The 19,789-nt window shown below is 35.2% G+C and overlaps 4 protein-coding genes across 4 annotated transcripts; 1 reads left to right on the top strand and 3 right to left on the bottom strand.

Annotated features, from left to right (window-relative positions):
* The first annotated feature begins 947 nt into the window (after nt 1–947).
* On the top strand, nt 948–2,032 carry DUT1 (DUTP-PYROPHOSPHATASE-LIKE 1). The gene is made up of 3 exons (XM_012216437.4): nt 948–1,320; nt 1,423–1,514; nt 1,606–2,032. The coding sequence occupies exons 1-3, from the start codon at nt 983–985 to the stop codon at nt 1,848–1,850; spliced, it is 675 nt and encodes a 224-aa protein (XP_012071827.1). The 5' UTR covers nt 948–982; the 3' UTR covers nt 1,851–2,032.
* A 1,066-nt stretch (nt 2,033–3,098) lies between these two features.
* LOC105633777 (Sugar isomerase (SIS) family protein) lies at nt 3,099–11,055 on the bottom strand. Its single transcript, XM_012216438.4, has 24 exons — nt 10,734–11,055; nt 10,511–10,561; nt 10,360–10,436; nt 10,152–10,233; nt 10,025–10,072; nt 9,638–9,793; nt 9,464–9,560; nt 9,254–9,296; nt 8,568–8,635; nt 8,357–8,441; nt 7,989–8,037; nt 6,926–6,998; nt 6,789–6,849; nt 6,516–6,582; nt 5,985–6,041; nt 5,839–5,892; nt 5,617–5,745; nt 5,015–5,078; nt 4,866–4,939; nt 4,529–4,582; nt 4,376–4,444; nt 3,976–4,065; nt 3,769–3,876; nt 3,099–3,589 (listed from the first exon to the last, which is right to left on the bottom strand). Exons 2-24 carry the CDS (start codon nt 10,559–10,561, stop codon nt 3,539–3,541), a joined length of 1,707 nt encoding a protein of 568 aa, XP_012071828.1. The 5' UTR covers nt 10,734–11,055; the 3' UTR covers nt 3,099–3,538.
* A 1,204-nt stretch (nt 11,056–12,259) lies between these two features.
* Nucleotides 12,260–15,462, bottom strand: LOC105633778 (protein LIKE COV 1). The gene is made up of 6 exons (XM_012216439.4): nt 15,103–15,462; nt 14,316–14,368; nt 13,952–14,061; nt 13,170–13,337; nt 12,872–13,096; nt 12,260–12,788 (listed from the first exon to the last, which is right to left on the bottom strand). The coding sequence occupies exons 1-6, from the start codon at nt 15,244–15,246 to the stop codon at nt 12,682–12,684; spliced, it is 807 nt and encodes a 268-aa protein (XP_012071829.1). The 5' UTR covers nt 15,247–15,462; the 3' UTR covers nt 12,260–12,681.
* A 444-nt stretch (nt 15,463–15,906) lies between these two features.
* LOC105633779 (glucan endo-1,3-beta-glucosidase 7) lies at nt 15,907–18,372 on the bottom strand. Its single transcript, XM_012216440.4, has 4 exons — nt 18,033–18,372; nt 16,634–17,622; nt 16,262–16,553; nt 15,907–16,174 (listed from the first exon to the last, which is right to left on the bottom strand). Exons 1-4 carry the CDS (start codon nt 18,097–18,099, stop codon nt 16,137–16,139), a joined length of 1,386 nt encoding a protein of 461 aa, XP_012071830.2. The 5' UTR covers nt 18,100–18,372; the 3' UTR covers nt 15,907–16,136.
* Between the last annotated feature and the right edge of the window lie 1,417 nt (nt 18,373–19,789).

Genomic DNA, 19,789 nt, shown 5'->3' with positions numbered 1-19,789 from the left:
TCTTCATTATTTGTTTTTACATATTATAATACATGAGAAGTGGAAGACACCAAATTATAACTTTGGTGGTGATGATAAATAAAGACAACGGATGAACCTTCTCATCGCCATACCATAAATATAGACTTCTTATTAAGTTATATTTAAAATTTCATTTCAAACAAAATCAAATTAAAAATGCATATGTATAAATAGAGAATCATTTATGTATGCATATCATAATTAAATGCTCGAGTGGAGTGTTTTATTTCATTGATGAGCTATTTATTTATTGACATATATGAGTAAAATATAATAATATACGTAATCAGTAATAGACAACAATAAAAGATAGAGGATACAAAATATATTTTTTAAAATCTAGAAGGGTAAAATTGAAATAAATCCACTGTTTTGTGGTTGAAATTGAAAATTTTTAACATTTTAACGGATAAATCTAAAAAAAAAAAAGGGACGGAAGTGCTAAAGTGTCATTTTACGTGACAAAATGAAAATGAGTGTTTTTCTTTTTCTAAAAGAAATCTCTAAATAATAATTTTCTAAATTACAATTAATTTAATTGAGTGTATATCCTAATTGCTTGCAAAGTGTAAGTATATTCTATTACAATAGTTATGTTCATGTTTTGTGTTTAGCAATAGGGTGAATTGCTTTATATTATTTTTTTCCATTTTGATAACAAAATCTGCTCAGAAAATGCTAATAAGGTGTGATTAGATTTCTCTCGATAGCAAGAATTAAAGTGAGAGTTATTTCTATTTTGTAACTCACAGGATTATTTCTGTTAATTCAAAATTACTATTTATTGAAGCTAGGAACAGAGGCAATGTCATGGGCCTCTAGGGCCTGAGTTTGTGCTTTCACAGGGCCCATCCTATTAAAGTGAAATATGACGTCATAAAACAGCAGACCGAGTCATGAAACTCTAGCACCGCTCAGCTCGAGTCAGCGCTTCCAGTGAACTGATTTCCCCCAAAAAGCGATGGCGGGAATCCATCGCGCCCTTAATTGGAAAAATTCACCATTGGCGGTTCTTTCCCTATTTAATCCCCCAATTTCATCACTTTCGTTACGCTCAAAATCCATTTTCCTCGCTTCACCATTTTGCTGCCATCGATTTTCCAGTATGGTTCAAGCAGAAATTCAATGCAATAGCCCTGAAATCAAAGAGCCATCCCCGAAGATCCCAAAACTCCAACAAAACGGCGTGCATGAGGTGTCTGAAACTCCCATTTCTCTATTTAAGGTTAAAAAGCTCTCTGAAAAAGCTATCTTGCCGTCCAGAGGCTCTGCTCTCGCAGCCGGCTATGATCTCTCCAGGTATTTTGTTGACGACGGTCAATATTTTTCCTTGTTCACAATTTCTTAAAGAGTATAGAATCAGAGTCATTGATTTTGGTATTTTCAATATTTGGATTGCAGTGCCACAGAGACTAAGGTGCCTGCTAGAGGAAAAGCTCTTATCCCAACAGATCTAAGCATTGCCGTTCCCGAGGGAACATATGCCCGCATCGGTAATTCCTAATTCAAGTCTCCTCCTATTTAATCTCTAGATGGGTGAATTAGGTTTTCTCTAATTAGGTTGTTTTCGCAATCTCATTGCAGCTCCGAGATCGGGACTGGCATGGAAGCACTCGATTGATGTGGGTGCAGGAGTGATAGATGCTGATTATCGGGGCCCAGTTGGGGTTATATTGTTGAATCATTCTGATGTGGATTTTGAGGTCAAGGTGGGAGATAGGATCGCCCAGTTGATTATCGAGAAAATCATTACTCCTGAAGTTGTTGAAGTCGAGAATTTGGATGCTACAGTAAGGGGTGAAGGAGGGTTTGGATCTACTGGTGTTTGAATTTGTATCTATTAGATGTCTAATGCCTTGTTAGCTGTTATTTAGTAGTAGAGTGTTGGAACACTACAGTTTTGTAACCTTAGCCAAATATGGTCGGCTTAAGGGGAGAAAATTTATATTTTCTGTAGGTTCTTTTTTAAGTGATTCATAATCATCAATGTCATGAAAACATTTTGTCTTTATGCTGCCTGTAAACTCTTCGTAAAGCGATTAAATCTGCAAGTGATACTGTTAGCTGACTATTAGCTCACCATTGGTACGTGTCCTTTACAATTACAATTTATTATCATGTTGGCCGGGTTATACATTTGGACAAGAATTACTCATCTGATAAATGGGTGATGATCATGGAAATAGTACATGTAAAGTTATGAACAAATAATCTGAGTTTTAATTTCTCATACAACCTCTAATCCCCATTTGATTATAAATGGAGACCGGCAAGTCGGACAAGTGAGTCTCCTTACCAGCCAAAGGTCAATGCACTGGGCATGAAATGTATGCTTGCAAATTGGGAGTCTCCTACATCTCTCTCCTTTCTGAAAAGAATCCAAGCATATGGCACAATTGGCAATGGTGTTGTTGGCTTCGCAGTCAAACCAAGGGAGTGCATTTATTTCTTCAGGAGAGAAGCTTGATGATCTATGGCCTTTATGAAGTGTAAGATTGCTTTCTTCATTTTGATCAATAAAATGAATGACTACGTAGGAGATTAATACGTATACCAAAATAAGGGCAGAAATACCTATGAAAGGAAAAGGAGGAATGGCTGGTGGTAGAGGTGGATAAGGAGGATAAAAATCAGAATGCATCTCTTGGAGAAGGATTAGCTCTTACTTTCGTCTGGGAAGCAATCAACTTTGATGTCTTATAAGCAAGCATTGAGTTTTGACTTTAATGGATGCCTCTTTTGCACTTTAACCACTCACGTTCGTTTCCTTGCAACCTACCCAGACGAGATCCTTCTTTGACCTCATGGTTCATGCAGCCAACTATTTCAAAATACCAGCTGAACATATGCCACTTTATTAGTTAGTGCCAGATGCTGTTCCTTGCGTATAAATTGCCTCCAATAGAAGTGATTCCTATAGTTCCAATTGAATTGGCCGTTTGACATCAATCTGACTTCTAGAAGGCTTAAATGCAGTATATTCACGTTTCATAATTTATCTTATTTCCCATGCCAGTTATTGGGATCATTGTATTATTATCTTTAGGAGCTTCTAATTTGTGGCTAGAATATGACACTAGATCAAGTTATTTGTGCCATTGGAAACGATACCAAAATAGTACAAAAATTTGGAATACACGCAAAGCAAGGAGTCCTCGTCAAGCATTGTAAAATTACAAAAAGTTATCAGTCATCCTTATGATAAGCTTTTATTGCTTTCTGTCAACATGCTCACAAAAAAGATGAGATACACACAATTATTTGGCGTACATAATCAAAAATCTCACAGGGAAAATTCTGCTTTATGATAGTTATACGCATGCCAACACGTCACCAAAGTCTTGTTCTTGTGCGAAAAGGATCTCAAACATTAGGAGAGTCTCAGTGTAACTCAAGGGAACTGAATATATGCCAGAGTCTGAGATAATCAAATAAGCAGACATTATGAAGTCAATAACTTCATGGTTCATTGGATAAAATAGTGAGCTTTCAGTATACAGTATACAGTGGTCCACAATTATATCCGAGGGAGAAGAGTCTGAGGATTTTTTGGGACATCCGAACTTTCCTGCCAAGCGAAAATTCAATTTCAAAGACACTGCTATGGTATTTCTCAGTTATTGGAACATTTTTTTTAACAATCTATCATTAAACATCCTATGCATCAATTACATTTTTATTATAACTTAGTAAACATGCAAGTTATTTATCCTTTTCTTCTTCCAATAAGAAGATACTTTGGCTTACCTCTAGGTATCTTTTTAGCAATGAAGTAGTGCTGAAGTTAAAGCCCTCCACTGGTTCTCCCTTTGTACGAGATGCATGAAGTTGCTTTCTTACTTGAGTAGCCAGCGACTAGTACCAAATCGAGATAGATATTATTATTATGTATGTGTGTAAATATTAATCTTGGAATAGATCACTTGAATTTTAGGGAATTAACCAGATTCATACCTTCCCTAACTCAACTCCCCACTGGTCAAAAGAATTGATTCCCCATATGAAGCCTTGCACAACTACTCTGTGTTCATAGATTGCCAACAACTGAAAAAGATTGGCAGCTCTTATCGTATTAGGCCATATAGACAGTTCATATAGACCATAGAGCAATAATAGGACATTCAAGCAGGATCCCACAGAAAGCACATTTCAACTGAAAGTGATGTCAAGCTGGCATTTTGTAAGCTAAACAAATATCTAAATATGAATGCTAGTTCATCATAATTCCACAGGACCATTTTAAGGAAAGTCAAGCACGTAAACACACTAATACCATATATATCAACTCCAGGATTACTTTCAATTTTCAAACACTAGCATGATTGACCACTCAATTAGTGAAGAGAACACAAACCTGTCCAATTTTGTAAGCATCTAATGCCGAAAGCAGAATACTGAGAGAAGGCCTATTGCCTGAGAAAGTCTGTAAAAGATAATGCAACAGCTAAGCATAATGATCTGGACGTAAAAGCACAAATATCGATAGAGAATGCTGCAAGATTTTAACCTTGTGAGGAATTAGATTCTGTGGAACATTCTCTTTTTGCAACTGCTCTGCTGTCTGCAAAAGACCAAAAGAAAAGAAACTTGTATGCAAAGTAAACTATGAACAAAAATGTAAATATATGTTGTACAAAAAGGAGACACAGTAGTAATATCTTGGCTCTTTTTATCTTTCTATTCCTTTTTATCAGATATGTCAACATCTAAATCATAAGGCTGGCTATAAAAGAAAATGTAATACCTCATAAATAGAAGCTAATATGATTGTAAAACACAAGTTAACAATGATAAAACAAGATTTTCAGTAACAACGACATTGAGAAGAGAAAGCATAAATGTACCTTCCCATAAGCAAGGGCATCTGGCTGTGCAAAAAAGTTAGACATGAGTTCATCATGGTTATTCACAACCTCTCCTGTTGAACAGACAAATTTCATGTTAAATCAAAGCTTAGAACTCTGATCCTCTTAATTTTTAAAATTAATCATACCTTCAAGGTATACAGGTTGCTGACTCTTCACAACACCAATAAAATCACAGGGAATTATACGTCCCTGAAGATTCAAGAAGAAGAGATATTATAATAGAGCTTTTCGTGCATTGCAATGAATAAAAAGTCAGCATAATAGACTAAAAGCATAGAAAAATTTTCATTTTTACCAAAACAAAATTTGATGGGAAGATGAGGCCAAAATCTTGAAGCCAGAGATCCAGAATAAAAAAATAATAATCCTAAAGATTTTATTCATAAAAGTAAAGTTATGCTGAACAATCCAACATTAGCTTATAATCAGGCATTTCTAATTTGTCTACTGTATCACATTATAAGCCACTTACTCTTTGCCTTGCAGATAAATTAACAGCATATATGAACAGAGTAAAAATTTTCAATTGATATTGCTCAAAGTAAAAATGAAAACATTTTCCAACTCATCAATATGGTTATTCCAAAAGTAGAATTCAAAAGACAAATTAAATTGAAGATTCAGGGAATTAATCTATAATGCAATCAATTGAAACTGGACGGCCCCAAGCAATTGTACATTGTTCAAAGGTTAGTTCTACTGAATGCACAACACACGTGCAACTCACCTGATGAATTAGTTGATAAAAACTGTGCTGACCATTTGTCCCTGGTTCCCCAAAATCAATTTCACCAGTCTCAAAGGGAAGTGGCACACCATCAATAGATACCCCCTTACCATTACTTTCCATGCTAACCTAAGTAAATTACAAAGGACATAAGGACTTCAATAGGAAGAATTCATCTATTTCTCTTTTAACTTGAAAGAATTAGGCCTCTAGTAGACTTGCCTGTTGAATGTGCGGGGCAAATTTCTCCAGGGCTTGGGAATAAGGTAAGATGGCCTGGATGATTGCTTGAATTAGTTATGAGGGTGACAATAAACATGCAACTTTTGAGAACCAGCAGTTCAGATAGAGTCCAATAAAGTACTCACTCTTGCAGGATATCCAAGAAATGAAACATTCCATACACTCAATAAACCTAGAAGTACCTGCACAAAAAATTTTAAAGACATGACATTAAAATATTATGGAGATGCCTATTCCAAGTAGCACCAGGATCAGTGGCAGATCTCAAGAAAATTTTTCCCGGGTCAACATATAAAAAAAAATTATGAAGAGGATTTAATCTTAATTTTAAGGGGATCAATTTAGAAAAATCTACATATATATAAAGGGAATTAATAAAGAAGTAGTTAATTGACCCCCCCCCCCCCCTCTCCTTTCAACATGCATCCACCACTTATCAGGATAATCCACAAAAGAATACTATAATGATTTAGCAACTAATGAAGCCAAAGTGGAAGACCAAATAATGCAACGCTCATATGATACCAAATCTGTCCTTAAAACCACTAACTGCTTGATGCCCCTAGAGAACACATTGTGTAGAAAAGTAGTTGAATACCAGTGTTTTGCCAAAGCAAAATTGTGTATTGATAAGGTTAGCAGTAATGGATTCTTACAGGAACATTTTTCTCAAATGGCGCTGAAGAGAAGTGTTGATCAATGCTTGATGCTCCTTTTAAGAACCTTACAACAGCAAAATAGAAAGATCTTAGAATCCTGGGAAATATGTAATGAAACGGTAAGAAAAATAACAACATAAATGAATTGGATTAGCAATAGGCACTGGTTAGAAACTATATATAAAATTCCACCAAATCTTGCAATATGTGCTGCATTCAGTAATCAGAAATCTCAGTAGTTATAATCAAAACAATTGAAAGTTACCATACTTCTCAACAATTGAGAAACCGTATTGGAGAGACAAAGGCAACACACCAACAGCACTGCAAACTGCAACCAACAATCTATTTAGGATCAAACATCAAGCTTTGCACAGTGTCGTCCAAGAAAAAGAGAAGAAACTTACCACTATACCTCCCACCAACCCAGTCCCAGAATGCAAAAGCATTATTAGGGTCAATACCAAACTTTTCTACAAGCTGCATTTTGGAAGTAAAAATTGAAAATAAAGACCGGGAAATAACACATTCTACTCGAAAGTGATAATTTTGAAGAATTCAGCTATTTATGTAAACAATCACTGACTTCTTCACACTGGCAGTTCACTGCACCCACAAATTGATATTTAAAATGAATAATAGAAAAGCTTGCTCGGCCCATGCATTCAAATTTATAATACAAAAAAACAAACAGTAATGACGTCCTTAAACATTGAATGTTATAGATATCATAAGCAAACCACCAAATACATAAAAAACATAAAATTTTAAGGATCAAAATATAGAAACAAAATCATTGCAAAAGATGATTAGTCGAGACGAACTCAATCTGTAATGATCTATGACTCTGGCATGTCAAAAGTTGCAATTTGTTAAAATCAAAATTGTTTTCTGCATCATGACAATTATTAATTATGCAGCCAAAGAATGGAGGGCAGCCTCATTTGTGGTTGCAATATTTTCTTATTCTAAAATGAAACCTCAGTTCTTGAAGAAAGAAGCAGTATGTAAAATAGAAGCTGTACTTTAATGCTCTGAAATGCCCCTTCGACGAAACCATTATATTTATCATAATATGCTAGTGGCAAAGCATTAATCTGACACATAAAATGATGAATATGCACCAAATGATGAATTTGTTTCCATTACATCACGCAAAAATTTCCAAAGTCACCAGTGGAGAATATGTCTAACAAATTTAATTTTTTTTAAGAAAACCATATATAGAAACCAATTGTACAGTAGGAATAATAACTCCACGCACAATAACCAGTACATAAAATCCATAAGAGTTAAGTTACCAGCAAATATATCATAGCCATAAGCATTAACAGCATAAGCAAACCAAAATGCAAAATTCCGGAATCCATTGCCGAAGAAAATCATAAACAAGAAAGTAGAAATAAATATGAAAATCAGATAGGACTAACAGCAGCAACAAATTTAAATAATTTAAAAAGTTGAACATACTGTAAGATTTGTGCTAACTGCAACCATATGCTTTGCAACTGCTGAAGGTCTGCACGCAATATACAAGCAACTTGCATGTCAAAATCACAATACGAGAATATAGAGCATGATTTCAAAATGCGTACAACATAAATACTTTAGAGTCTACAGTGCAGACCATGTGCAAATGACTTGCCAGCTCTAAGAAGACAACCCATCCTTCACATAACCTGAACATACATGCATTATTTTTCCCCACCCCCAAAAATCCACTATCATTTTTTCTTTTTATTCATACAAATTATTCCACACTGACCACCACATTCTAAGTAACCCAGCACCAAAGAATCCCACAACTCCAAAATAATGTGTGGTAGGTTTTTGCTCACCCAAGTTCTTTTGAAATCCATGCCCTTAGTGTTCGTGCATTCAGCATAGTTTCAGCAGTAGTAAAAGTTTTAGAAACCACAACAACTGCAGGTAAAGGTCCAAAAAACCAGCATTACAAATTGAAGCAAAAAAACAAAAAAAAGGTTCTAGTAAAAAATAAGCAATAACACAAGACACACGACACAACCAAACAAAAAATTTACAATTTACCAAGGGTGGTTTCAGGATGTAGGCCTGCAATATTTCTTGCGACATCGATTGGATCAACATTTGCAAGACTGTACCGAGAAAGAAAAAGATTAAGTTGCTTCACAGAACCATCTAGATTACAACATATATCAAAATATTAACCACACCAAGCACCACATCTCTTAGAGATTATGCCATGTTTTTCTATGAAATCCATTGATTAGATACCGGCACCTTGTTGAACAACAATGTCTCTTATAGAATAAATCATAGCACCATTCCACATCCATCATCTTAGCACAAAATAAAAGAAAAAGAATAATATACATATTGGTCTTATTAATCCCATCCCTTGTGATGCATAGAAACATTTTATTTCTGGAAATGCTGCAAGATTTCTAAACATGCTTCACAGTTTAGATAACATTTGCATTGCTTTTATGCCTTTTTTCAGAAATTAATGCAATAATAATGAATCAAATTTTAGTGCAGAATCACGATAAATCCATAGTTGAAGGTCAAGTAGACTTTGCTAAAAAACCTGGAACTCCAGGGCCTTACACCATGTGTTTTGGAAGAGGTGTTTAAAAAACAAAATACTAGGAATAAAAACAGTGTCTTGAAAACAGATACTCATAATCAACGTCAAGCCATTGATACTGAGATCCGCAGATAATAGAGATAAAAACAAATATACTAGTACTTACAACCGCAGCTGGCGGCCTTTTGCAAATTTGCTAGCCTCTGGATCTGTAAGTTGTCATTAGTAAACAATTAATGCTTCCTACAAGCTTTTTCCATAAAACAACATAAAACTTGTACTAGGAAACAGAATTGCGCAATTAGAATTAACCCAAAAAAAAAAACAAAAAAAAAAGATGGGTAGCAACAGCTTTAATAAAGGAAGCATCAAGGACCTGTTTGAAGAGCAGTGTGCACAAAAAGAGGGCCTAAGAAGCTGCCACCAATACCAATGGCAATAACATCAGTCAGCTGTTTCCCTGTGGCTCCAACCTACCAACATTACTGGTTAACAGTGAGGCAAGCAATTTGTGTTGAAACTTACGTTCAGAAGAATGACTGTAGATTACCCAGGAACCATTGCGGAGTCTTTCAGAAAAATCTTTGATCTTGTCAAGAACATTCCAAACATCTGGTACAACATTTTTGCCATCACTCTTTATAACTGCATCCCTTGGTGCACGGAGAGCTACATGAAGCACTGACCTATTCTCTGTGGTGTTAATCTGAAAGTTCCAACAAAATGTAAAGCAACAAAGTCATACAAATATAATTTCAAATTTCAGGAGTTTGAAGTAATGCCAAAATAAAAAATCTGGCTCGAAAATTAACAAAAATGCATCTTGTGATTATCTCCCAGTTATATCAAGAAATTTTGGCAAAATGTCGTTTGATGAGACGGGCAACTCAACAAAATTTTGGGAAACAATAAGAAATTTTCTTGAAAGGTGACTTACACGCTCCCCGTTAAACATGTGATGAATCTTTTCCTTGAGATGGGCTGCCTACATTAAGAAACGAGTATAATAAGACAATTATATTACTAATATCCTTCTCTCCAACATAATAAGAACCCAACTTTACCTCTGCTAAGTTATAGAGCTTATCCACTGTGTCAACGGTGGCTTGTTGCCGTGAGAAGTCTACTATAATTCCATCAAACTCGCTAATGGACAAGACAATTTGCGTTAGAAAAAAAAAAAAAAGATCGTACCTTTATACAGCGATTCCAGAAAAATGTCAAATCTATTTCCTCAGAAGAGATAAAAAGGAAAAATTGGGGGAAACATACACAACCATGGACTTGCATCGCTCACTGTCGCTCATCAAATCGCGTAAATGAGTCTTCTTAATGTCTTCCACATGGGCCTATATAAATGATATGAGAATATTGTCCATCAGATAACCAATATCTATTAACAAAGTGATGCGTGGTTTTATACCTTCAAGGTCTTCCATGGGTGGGTATCGCAGATTAGAGCCGCAGAAGCCATCTGCAATATTTACACAGACAAAAATTAAGAAATGCAACGTATTAAATTTAGCTGATTATCTCAACAATTAACAGCGTAATAAATAATGATCGACCGAATGATCTAATTAAATCAAACATAAGAAAACCGATCAGTCAATCATCGATTAATGAAACTAAAATAGACTGGATACCTGGGGGAGAGAGAAACTGGATGAGCTAGAAGAAGCTGATTACAAGTGAGATTGATCAACGACGAATAACGAGAAGAGACGCAGAGAAGGCTTGAACTTTGAAGAAGAGGAAAAGTGAGATGGTGAGTAAAACTAGTAAGAAATGGACTGTAGGCCAAGTGTAAGCTTAGTTAAAGATGGGGGAGCATCATCGCATTCGATGCGGACCAGATGTCGGTTCTGCTTTATCGCCCACGGATTTTTAGCTTGATTCTGACTTGCCCAAACAACGTTATCAACGAAGGTATGCTGTACGCGTGTTATCTCTCTAGCTAGGTGTACCAACTAGTGACAACCCGGGCCGCTCGTTACTTGAAATATATACTTGTATTTTATTTCGAACCTTCTATTCTAAACATATGTAAAATCAAAATTTTAGCTAACTTAATGATTTGATGGACATCTCTCTGGCTTCATGTCCGTTCCTGCAAATACGATGATCAAGGAGGAAGTTGGAGTTAATGTGTGCGGACAAACTCTTATCCTACTCGTAAAATTATCTAAAATATCTTTATTTTTTAAAATTTTTCAATAAGTATTTTCAAACCTTCAGAATTCATGACTATCTCTTTCGTACAAGTGATTTTCTAACGGATTGAAAAATAGTAATAAAAATTTAGAATTTTTTAGTTTTCTCGCGTCTTAAGACATTATATTTACGTAACCCTAAATAGTTAGTGATTTGTGAGCACTTGCACAAATGGTAAGTTGGATTTTCCCGTTCAAGCCAAAAGGCCTCATATAGTGGTATCTCTACGGCGAACTGTTCGAATCCGTTCCCGTTGCAACAACCTATTTGAACATTCCCACTTTATAGAATCGTAAACGACCAATCGTTTTATCTTAATTCCTTACATGCGTTCGATTTCCAATTATTCATAGATAGCCAACCTATAGGGTCTTTTACAAACGACCTGTTGTTGTAAAACAAAAATCCAGGCCGAGAACGGTAGACATAATCCAAGCCCAATTATGCCATCTGCCTTCACAAATCACAATGCGTCTGGGTCACTTGCAAAGCCCAAGCCTAGCAAGACGCCCTTGAAAAATTCAATTATGCTTCCAAACTTACATATAGCAAGTATTTATAGCGGGGAAAAACTTATTTAGAACTCGTCCATATTCTTATCTATGAATCAAATTGATTAAATTCAGTATTTTAGTGAAATGATGTGTTTCTAACTATACACTTTTTTAAAAAAGGACAAAGTTAAAACACTTTTTAGAAATTTTTGAATTTCACTGGTTTGGTCAATAGGTGAGAACATAGACCGGATATAAGCAAGTTTTTTCTATTTATAGTAAGAAAAAAATTTTGCACACCAAAGCATAGCCCGATGGCAAGTTTTGGTTCAAGTCCCCTTTCCCAATACTAATAAAAGGTAAGAAATTTTGTACTATATGCAAATTTTATCAATGAAGCTTGATTAACATTAAATTCACTTGCAAATAATAACCTTTTTTTTAATAATCACATAAAATAAAGATGTAAAATTCTAAATGGAAATTTTATATACCATCCACAAAATTTTATGAATTCATTACATTTGATAACCATTATTCAAGCTTCAAAATATAATTGTTCTTCAATACATGGGAAAGCATAATGATATATTCACATTTCACAATCAAATACGAAAATGATAAAGAAGCAGCAGCTAACATAAGAACTTGACGCACAATCTATTGTTTTCCATATCTACAAGTCTCTCTAGATGTTCTCAATTTTATAGTTTCACACCTATATTCAATCTCTTAATTGCTGGTGATGAGTGATAATAGCCTGGCAGTTTTCAATCCTCCAAAAGTTTCTTGTGAAAACTCAGCTTAATTGGTGCTCCACTGAGCAAAACGACATGATGGTCGTAAGTTATTTCTCATAAAACACATGAAGGTGACTAGTTCATGACTATACTTCTGATGAGGGAAATTTGGAAAGTCTTGTTGCAGGAATGGCTTGTGCGTCCAGTGTGGTCATTATTTGAGGTACAGACATACCACCAGAGATTATGATTTCTGCAACACATGAGAACCAACACTTATCTGCCTAATGTTTAAAAAGGATAAGACTGCCCTAGTTTTGAGTTAGAAAATCATACCAATTCCTTCTCGAACAGACAAATTTGGTCTCATAATATCATTCGTATTTAGGAGAAATATATCTCCAACGTATAGGTGATTGGTGGGCACGTAGACACAACAGAGTTCTTCTTCACCCATGCTCCTCTGAAGAATCACTGAGGAGGTTATAAATCCAAAAGCATATTCTCCAACACGAGGGTGCCTTATGATAGCCACTTCCTTGAAGGCGTGAGTGGTCTGATCTGCGAGTGATGCCGTGTGGCCTTGACATTTATATATCGGAAGCTATGAAAGCAAGCATGTTTAAATACTTACCTGGAGATATTGCCGCACTAATTTGCTTTGAGGCAGAATATATGTAGCTTACAAGCGGCATTTTCTTGATAAACCATTCTCCAATGGTAAGAACAGAAGCTCCCAACCATGATGACATGAAAATACCAACTAGGAATATAAAAGTTATGGACGTGGCAAACCCAAGACCTGCAAGATTGCTGCATATCAGTCTTGAAATGAAAGTTAACATATTGCTTAAGATCCAACGGCCCTTGAAAACTAAACAACAGAATTTGGATTAGAAAAAAATATTGACAATTACAAGAGATTAACACGATTCATCTTAGACCTCAGATGGACTACACAATTAATCACTATAATTTAAGTTTCAGTTCAACAATGATGTTCTGAATAGTGATTTGCTCTAGTGTTCAAACCGAATTTCATAATTTGTTCTTGTATAGAAATCAAAACTTGTCTGCATGAAAACCCAAAATTAATTGAATTTTACTTCATTTAGTTTTGTTTCTAGCACAACATTTCCTTCAAGGAACTCAAAATTGTAACTCAACCTTCACTTTACCATCTAGTCCAAAAATTTTAACCAAATGTTGCACTTCTAAGTTAATCATTTTCTGTAAGGAATTAAAATTTTATTTGACTTATGTCAAGTAGAAGGAAAACGGGAATACCAGCTTCAAAACTATGTCTAACAATTGCTTATAGCTCAGATTGCACGCAACAAATGACCCAAATAATGTTAGATATCAATTCAAGATTCAAGATGTCTAATTCACAAGAAGACATAATTGTGTACTTACCAAAAATATTGATCCCAAGATGATTATAGACTGGAGAGAAGAAACCATCCACAAAATGAACAAAACCCCAAGTGACGTAGAATGTGACGGCTATTGGAAGAAGAATGACACTGTCAATCATGTGAAATCTTATCATGAAACATATCCAGAAACTACCCATTATTTGTCCAGTGCCTAATAGTAGGATCAGTGTGTGATTAATTTAGTTGCATTTGTGAACACAAGACGATGATTCCTCAACTGTAAAAAATCCATGTTAAAATTATTGCGAGGGAAGATAATCTTAGATATAAATTCTGATATAAGAATTTAAATAATGCTAACAAAAAATAATAATGATGTTCCACAAAGTAAAAGGGCTCACCATCCTGTCATAAACTTTTTTGAAGCCCAGCTGCGTATTACTTTGGATAATGCCTATGCAAGAGAGCACAGGAAACTATATCAGTGCTACTGACAAGTAGAGAATCTAAGATTATCATATGCTGGAAAAGCTATAAAAAGTTGCAATCTGGTAAACAATTTAAATTTTCTCTAGCAACAATTGGTTTATGTGAGTTATTCGGGGAAAATATATTATCATATGCTGGAAGACAATGTGTCTCATATAAGTTATAATTCAGACAAGCATAAAAATTATTCTCCAAAACAAATGTTATTCGAGTCATTCAAATGCAAAACATAATGAAAAAAAGTTGTGTGCTTTTTGTACAAAATTAAGAAATGGAATGCAATATTGCATTGCAAGAGAGAATCAAACATGGGTTCAAACAAACTTCTCTACTCATCATTCCTATCTGATTTTCTAGTTTACTAAATTATGACGAAACGACATTAGCGTCGAAGCAAAGGGTAAAAAAGTTTGCTACTTTGCTTATTCCCGTTCAAAATTTCATCATTTATGATCACTCGAACTACAAAATTTTCTATTTGGATATAAACCGGTACCAAATCATAATAATGTAAAGAATAAATGGTTGGCATTTAACAATGCAACATAAAGCATATATGGAAATGAGCATCTATTTAACCAAAAAATCTTGAAATTTTCCCTTAATGTTGTGCAGATTATGGATAGTAAAAGCCAATAATCCCATTAATAATAAAAATGAAAAGAAAACTCGCATAGATAAAATAAATTGATGGTTGACCTCGACACCAGAAAGACGGTGGGGAGGGGCGCCGGCAACGGGAGACGAAGGCGACGACGTTTTGGACTTTGCGTTTTCAGGAATTTCTGCGACTGGTATAAGCAGTTCTCTATCTCCCTCCATCTCCATATCTCTCGTTGCCATTTCCTTTCTCTTTCTGGCCTTTTCTTTTTAGGTAAGATTATCTCGTCTCTCTGGTAACTTTCAGATCGTTTTCTAGCTTTTGGTTCACGCCTTCACCACGTCTCCTGCGTTAACGTAAAACGGGAAATTTGAGTGAGTTGCGGGTAGTGGGAACTAGAAATATGGGGTAGGATGTATATTTGATTTGAGCAAACGGTGTCATTTTATTGATTGTTGTTACGCACCTAAAAATCAAGAAGATACTATTTGGTTATCTATATTTAAATTCTAACTTATCAGATTTCAGATGGAATAGAATACAATTCATGTTTATCCTTATTAGGATTGGCAACTTCTAAGGGATTCATTTTCTTTAAATTAAAAAAGAATAATTTTAAAAATATCATATTTGGGTGGGAATATTTTTTTTTTTTTTAAATAGTAAGATAAATAAAATAAAATAATAAAGTTATGTAATGTTGATACTAAATTAGCTTGTTAGCTTTCCACCCTTACTTGGTATTTGTTCATTGTGGGATGCTTAGCAGGTTCTATTCAGGAAAATCTGAAACTACTGACTTTCTGGGTTTTGTTTGCAATGCTTGTTTTATTTGCTGGAAATGAAAATTTTCATTTTGAAGTAAGCCATTAATAGTGTACAATCCTCAACAAAGACACAAGTTTCTGCGTCAACCTTCATATATTATAAACTTCTAAATTTGCATTCTGAGAAAATATATAAACATTTCTTCACGAGCATCACATAATAATAGGGAGTAGGAAAAGCAAGAGATTTCCCCCATGCATTTTACACACACCATCAATTCAATTGTAAAAGGTGATGCCTTTTCTATTAAATGAGAATAAAACAGCAGGCACCGCCCACATCTTTTATATAGTGATTCCCCTCCTCAGGCGCTTCCACCAGGATAAGTGCAAGCATCATAGCCTGCAATTAAAAAATAATGTCATAAATATATCTTCCAAACGAAATGAATACTTGGCATCCATCTAAAGAAAAGGTTCATAAACTTACTGGGATTTTTCGATGAAAGAGTGGCTGTCTGTGAAAAATCACAATTCACTGGATTTCTGTCGGAAGTTTGATAAAGAAGATTCATAGCAAAAGCAGCATGTGATGCTACTGTATTTGGCTCAAAGCAAGCCCCACCTGGTTGGATTGGACTACAATCAACCCCATGTCCACAAGCATAATCTAGATTTGCCTGCAATTGGGCATCTGAGACACCGGCCTTGGGCACACACCATGTTGCTTGTTTTGGCTTTGGCGATGGACTTAGCGAAGGAGTTTTCGGTGTAGAAGGTGACTTCAAGCATAACAATTTGTGTTAATAAATATTCAAACTTTTTCCTTGAAACTTCAATGAAGTAAGCAATTAGCCCTTACCTGACTACTCTTGGAGAGGCCAACATCATAAGTCATCGTAAGATCAGGCTTGAAAAGTCCGAATGCTCGCTCTGAACCAGGTCCGGGTTTCAAGTCTTCATCATATAAAGCAAAAAGATATGTATCTACTGATTTTCCAGGCATCAATGGAGTACCCACCATTGATCTAAGGTGTGCAATTAAGTTACCATTGTAAGCCTTAGCATTCTCCATACTTGGCCCTACTTCATTATTGTCTCCCTTATAAGGCCATCCAGTCTCTGCCACCACAATCTCAACGTTCTTAAATCCCATGGAGCTTAAAGCAGAATGAACAGCATCTACCTGAGCATCAAACATGTTCATGTAGTTGATCTTTGTATTTGCATCAAAACGTCCTGCATTCGGTTGGAAAAGACAAAAAGCCAAAGTCTCGGGCCTTGGATCGCTCCTGTAAGCAAAATACGGGTATGGATTGATTGCGAAAGGCGAATTCGTGGCATTGTTAAAAGCTAATAAGCCTTTCATCAAATCTCCATAACTAGGATCGAAGCTTCCAATTGATGGTGGCTCTGATTGCTTCAGCACTGCCATTGAGTGAACTGTAGAGACCTTAATCTTGCCTCCAAGGGATGCAGCGTCGAGCGCATTCTGGACATTTTGCATTGCTTGTAAGAGCTTTGTCATGAGATTTTGGTCGCCGGAGGACATTACCTCATTGCCGACGGTGATGAGGATGATTGTGCTTGCTGGATAAAATGGCACCACGTTGGTGTTGACCCAGTTCTTGGCGAAGTTAGGATCGGAGGCTAGTGAAGGAATATCGCCATTTGAGGCACCAATGGTTATTCCGATTCCGGTATTGGCTAAGGCTTTGATTATAGCTGGGTCGGAGCCGTATAATCTGACCTTTTGTATTGCGGTTGATTGGAGGAGCTTTGCCGTGGCTGATGGCGGTGGGAGGTTGTCTGCAACTTGGCCATAGTTCACGCCTATGAATGATTGCGAGTCTGTACCAAAGGTACAATTTTGGATTATTAGTTTATAATGATTTTTCCTTTAAAAAAAAAAAAATGACACTTTTTAACTGGTCATTTCTAGTTTCCTGGCGACCAAACAGGCAGCACTTAAAGCCCAGGCTAACCGTTACGTTTTAAAAATTCGTTTCTTTGTTTTTTTTTCCGTCAGATCATATGGTACCCCTTATAGCAATGTAAAATTGTCTTTCGATTCTTTAACAAGACTAACTAATTTATCAACTACTAGTGAATCTTCTCGAAGACATAACAAAAGTTCTTAACTAGAAAGGTAAGAAGAAAACAAACACAAAAATATAAATTGAAAGGAGAAATCCAATAAATTGTTTTATATGTATATATGTACATATAAATTAAATTTAACAGAAAAAGCAGAGACTTACTTGCTGTGCTTACAGCCTGTAAGAGAGAAAGAAGCAGAAAAGCAACAGAATAAGAAAGCACCGCCATGATTGAGGAGCTATCTCTGTTTTGAATATTTTTAGTGTTCTCTGAACTTTGAAGGTGAAATCAAATTGGATGGACAATAAATATAGAAGATGCTAAAGGTCATGGGGAGGGGGCAAAACCGTAAAGGAAACTTTCAGTGGGGGCAATTACTTTTGCAAAAGGCACAGTAAATTCCATCGTACATCCATCCATCCATATTCCAGACTTAGGAACTGGAACTTGTAGATTCTTACAGTTACAGAGCCACCAATCATACTAATTTTACTATAGGGAAAAAGAAAACCAAAAGTTTCCCCTTCTAGAAGAACATTGTTTGGTACAATAAGTAAGAGATTAGGGTTTAATTAATTAAGTTTAGATTATTAGAGAAAGGCTTAATCCGACTTCAGTATCTTATAGCCTCAGTGGAAGGAAGTACTTTCTTCTCTACTAAGAAATGGCATTCCATTTCTAGAACTTAACATCAATTACAATACACAAAAGAGATTTCAAGAAAGTAAAGCATATTCAATTCAGTGAAATGGTTGTAAAGAAGAGCTTCTCGCGTAATTGTAGCATATTGATGCTTGAGGGAAAGAGCACAAAGTTTAACTTACTTTAGGAATTTGGGTATGATAGGTGCACAAGCAATCTTTGGATGACAAGCGGAAAGTATTGAGCTTTTGAAATTTGAACTATCAAATGTAAGATTTATCATCTTGTTTCCTTCTCATTGAACAACTCGTGGGAGCAAACTTTTCCTTTTTTATTTTTTGGTAGGGAAAAGGAAAAAGCAATTGGAAGGAAAAACCTTTTTTCTCTCTTTGTTTTTTTCTTTTTTAGGGGACTTTAGGCTTAATAATCAAAAAAACGTATTAACTAATTAAGCCACGATGATGATAGAACAATAAAAGTTTTAGTAACATCGTTTAATCAAGAATATTAATTATATTTTAGATTATTTAAGGAATATCATTAATCTCAGTATAATAAGACCGATCACTTAAGCAATTAAATTACTAAAAGAACGTATAGTATTATTTATGTTTCTAATTTTTTATTCATACTTTTCTACACCAAAATTTTATTTCTTGAAAATTAAGCCAAGAAGGGATTTTAAGCCAAAACTTTATTTATTGAATAGCAATCACTAATGTCATTCTCTACATTCATAGAGGACGTAAGAAGATGAATTGGACTGCTGTTGATTGTATAATCTGTTTATTTTATTTTTTATTGTAATAAAATAAATAAACGGATCCTATGGCTGGAGGCCCTCTATTTAAGCTAAATATGCCTTTGCTCATTGGACTTTAAGTCCATCTAGGCCCAAGAAGGCTTCCACCTACTCTGCTGGGCCAGCTGGCAATCAAAGCGAGAGGGAAGGAAATATAAATTTCCAAGTTTTAACTTTGCAACTGCTTCATTTTCCATAAATTTGAGCTTAAATGCAAGGTCTTGGCTTGTTCAACTCAGTGAAAGGTTCGATTATAGTCTGAAACAATATAAAGCATTATGTTTAGGTACAGGTCTGCAGTAGCTTCATTGTCATGCCCATATACAATTGACTTCTGGGTCCCTGTTGGAAACATTAGTCTCTAGCATTTTGAGTAGATAGTCTTCTACAACACATTCTGCTAATCTGCTTTATCATTTTTACTGTTGAATTTTAACTTCTCAAAATCTTTATGCAAGTGCTTAATCAAGTCAT

The sequence above is a fragment of the Jatropha curcas genome, chromosome 9 (assembly GCF_041381405.1).
Source record: "Jatropha curcas cultivar XTBG-Jc1 chromosome 9, XTBG_Jcur_1.0, whole genome shotgun sequence".
NCBI classification, from domain to species: Eukaryota; Viridiplantae; Streptophyta; class Magnoliopsida; order Malpighiales; family Euphorbiaceae; genus Jatropha; species Jatropha curcas.
Note: the sequence above shows the minus strand (reverse complement) of the source record. Positions and strands in the feature narration are given on the sequence as shown.

Bases quoted from the DNA above. Each gene is read 5' to 3' on its own strand.
- DUT1 (XM_012216437.4), top strand. From the start codon at position 983: ATGGCGGGAATCCATCGCGCCCTTAATTGGAAAAATTCACCATTGGCG. The intron at 1,321-1,422 runs GTATTTTGTTGA...TTTGGATTGCAG, and splicing joins GCCGGCTATGATCTCTCCAG to TGCCACAGAGACTAAGGTGC. The intron at 1,515-1,605 runs GTAATTCCTAAT...ATCTCATTGCAG, and splicing joins GGGAACATATGCCCGCATCG to CTCCGAGATCGGGACTGGCA.
- LOC105633777 (XM_012216438.4), bottom strand. From the start codon at position 10,561: ATGGCTTCTGCGGCTCTAATCTGCGATACCCACCCATGGAAGACCTTG. The intron at 9,794-10,024 runs GTAAGTCACCTT...TGGAACTTTCAG, and splicing joins ACATGTTTAACGGGGAGCGT to ATTAACACCACAGAGAATAG. The intron at 6,850-6,925 runs GTAAGTTTCTTC...TGTTGGTTGCAG, and splicing joins GGTTGGTGGGAGGTATAGTG to TTTGCAGTGCTGTTGGTGTG.
- LOC105633778 (XM_012216439.4), bottom strand. From the start codon at position 15,246: ATGGCAACGAGAGATATGGAGATGGAGGGAGATAGAGAACTGCTTATA. The intron at 14,062-14,315 runs GTGAGCCCTTTT...CATGATTGACAG, and splicing joins AAAAAGTTTATGACAGGATG to TGTCATTCTTCTTCCAATAG. The intron at 12,789-12,871 runs GTATGATTTTCT...CATGTGTTGCAG, and splicing joins GTCTGTTCGAGAAGGAATTG to AAATCATAATCTCTGGTGGT.
- LOC105633779 (XM_012216440.4), bottom strand. From the start codon at position 18,099: ATGGCGGTGCTTTCTTATTCTGTTGCTTTTCTGCTTCTTTCTCTCTTA. The intron at 17,623-18,032 runs GTAAGTCTCTGC...CCTTTGGTACAG, and splicing joins ACAGGCTGTAAGCACAGCAA to ACTCGCAATCATTCATAGGC. The intron at 16,554-16,633 runs GTAAGGGCTAAT...TTATGCTTGAAG, and splicing joins GCCTCTCCAAGAGTAGTCAG to TCACCTTCTACACCGAAAAC.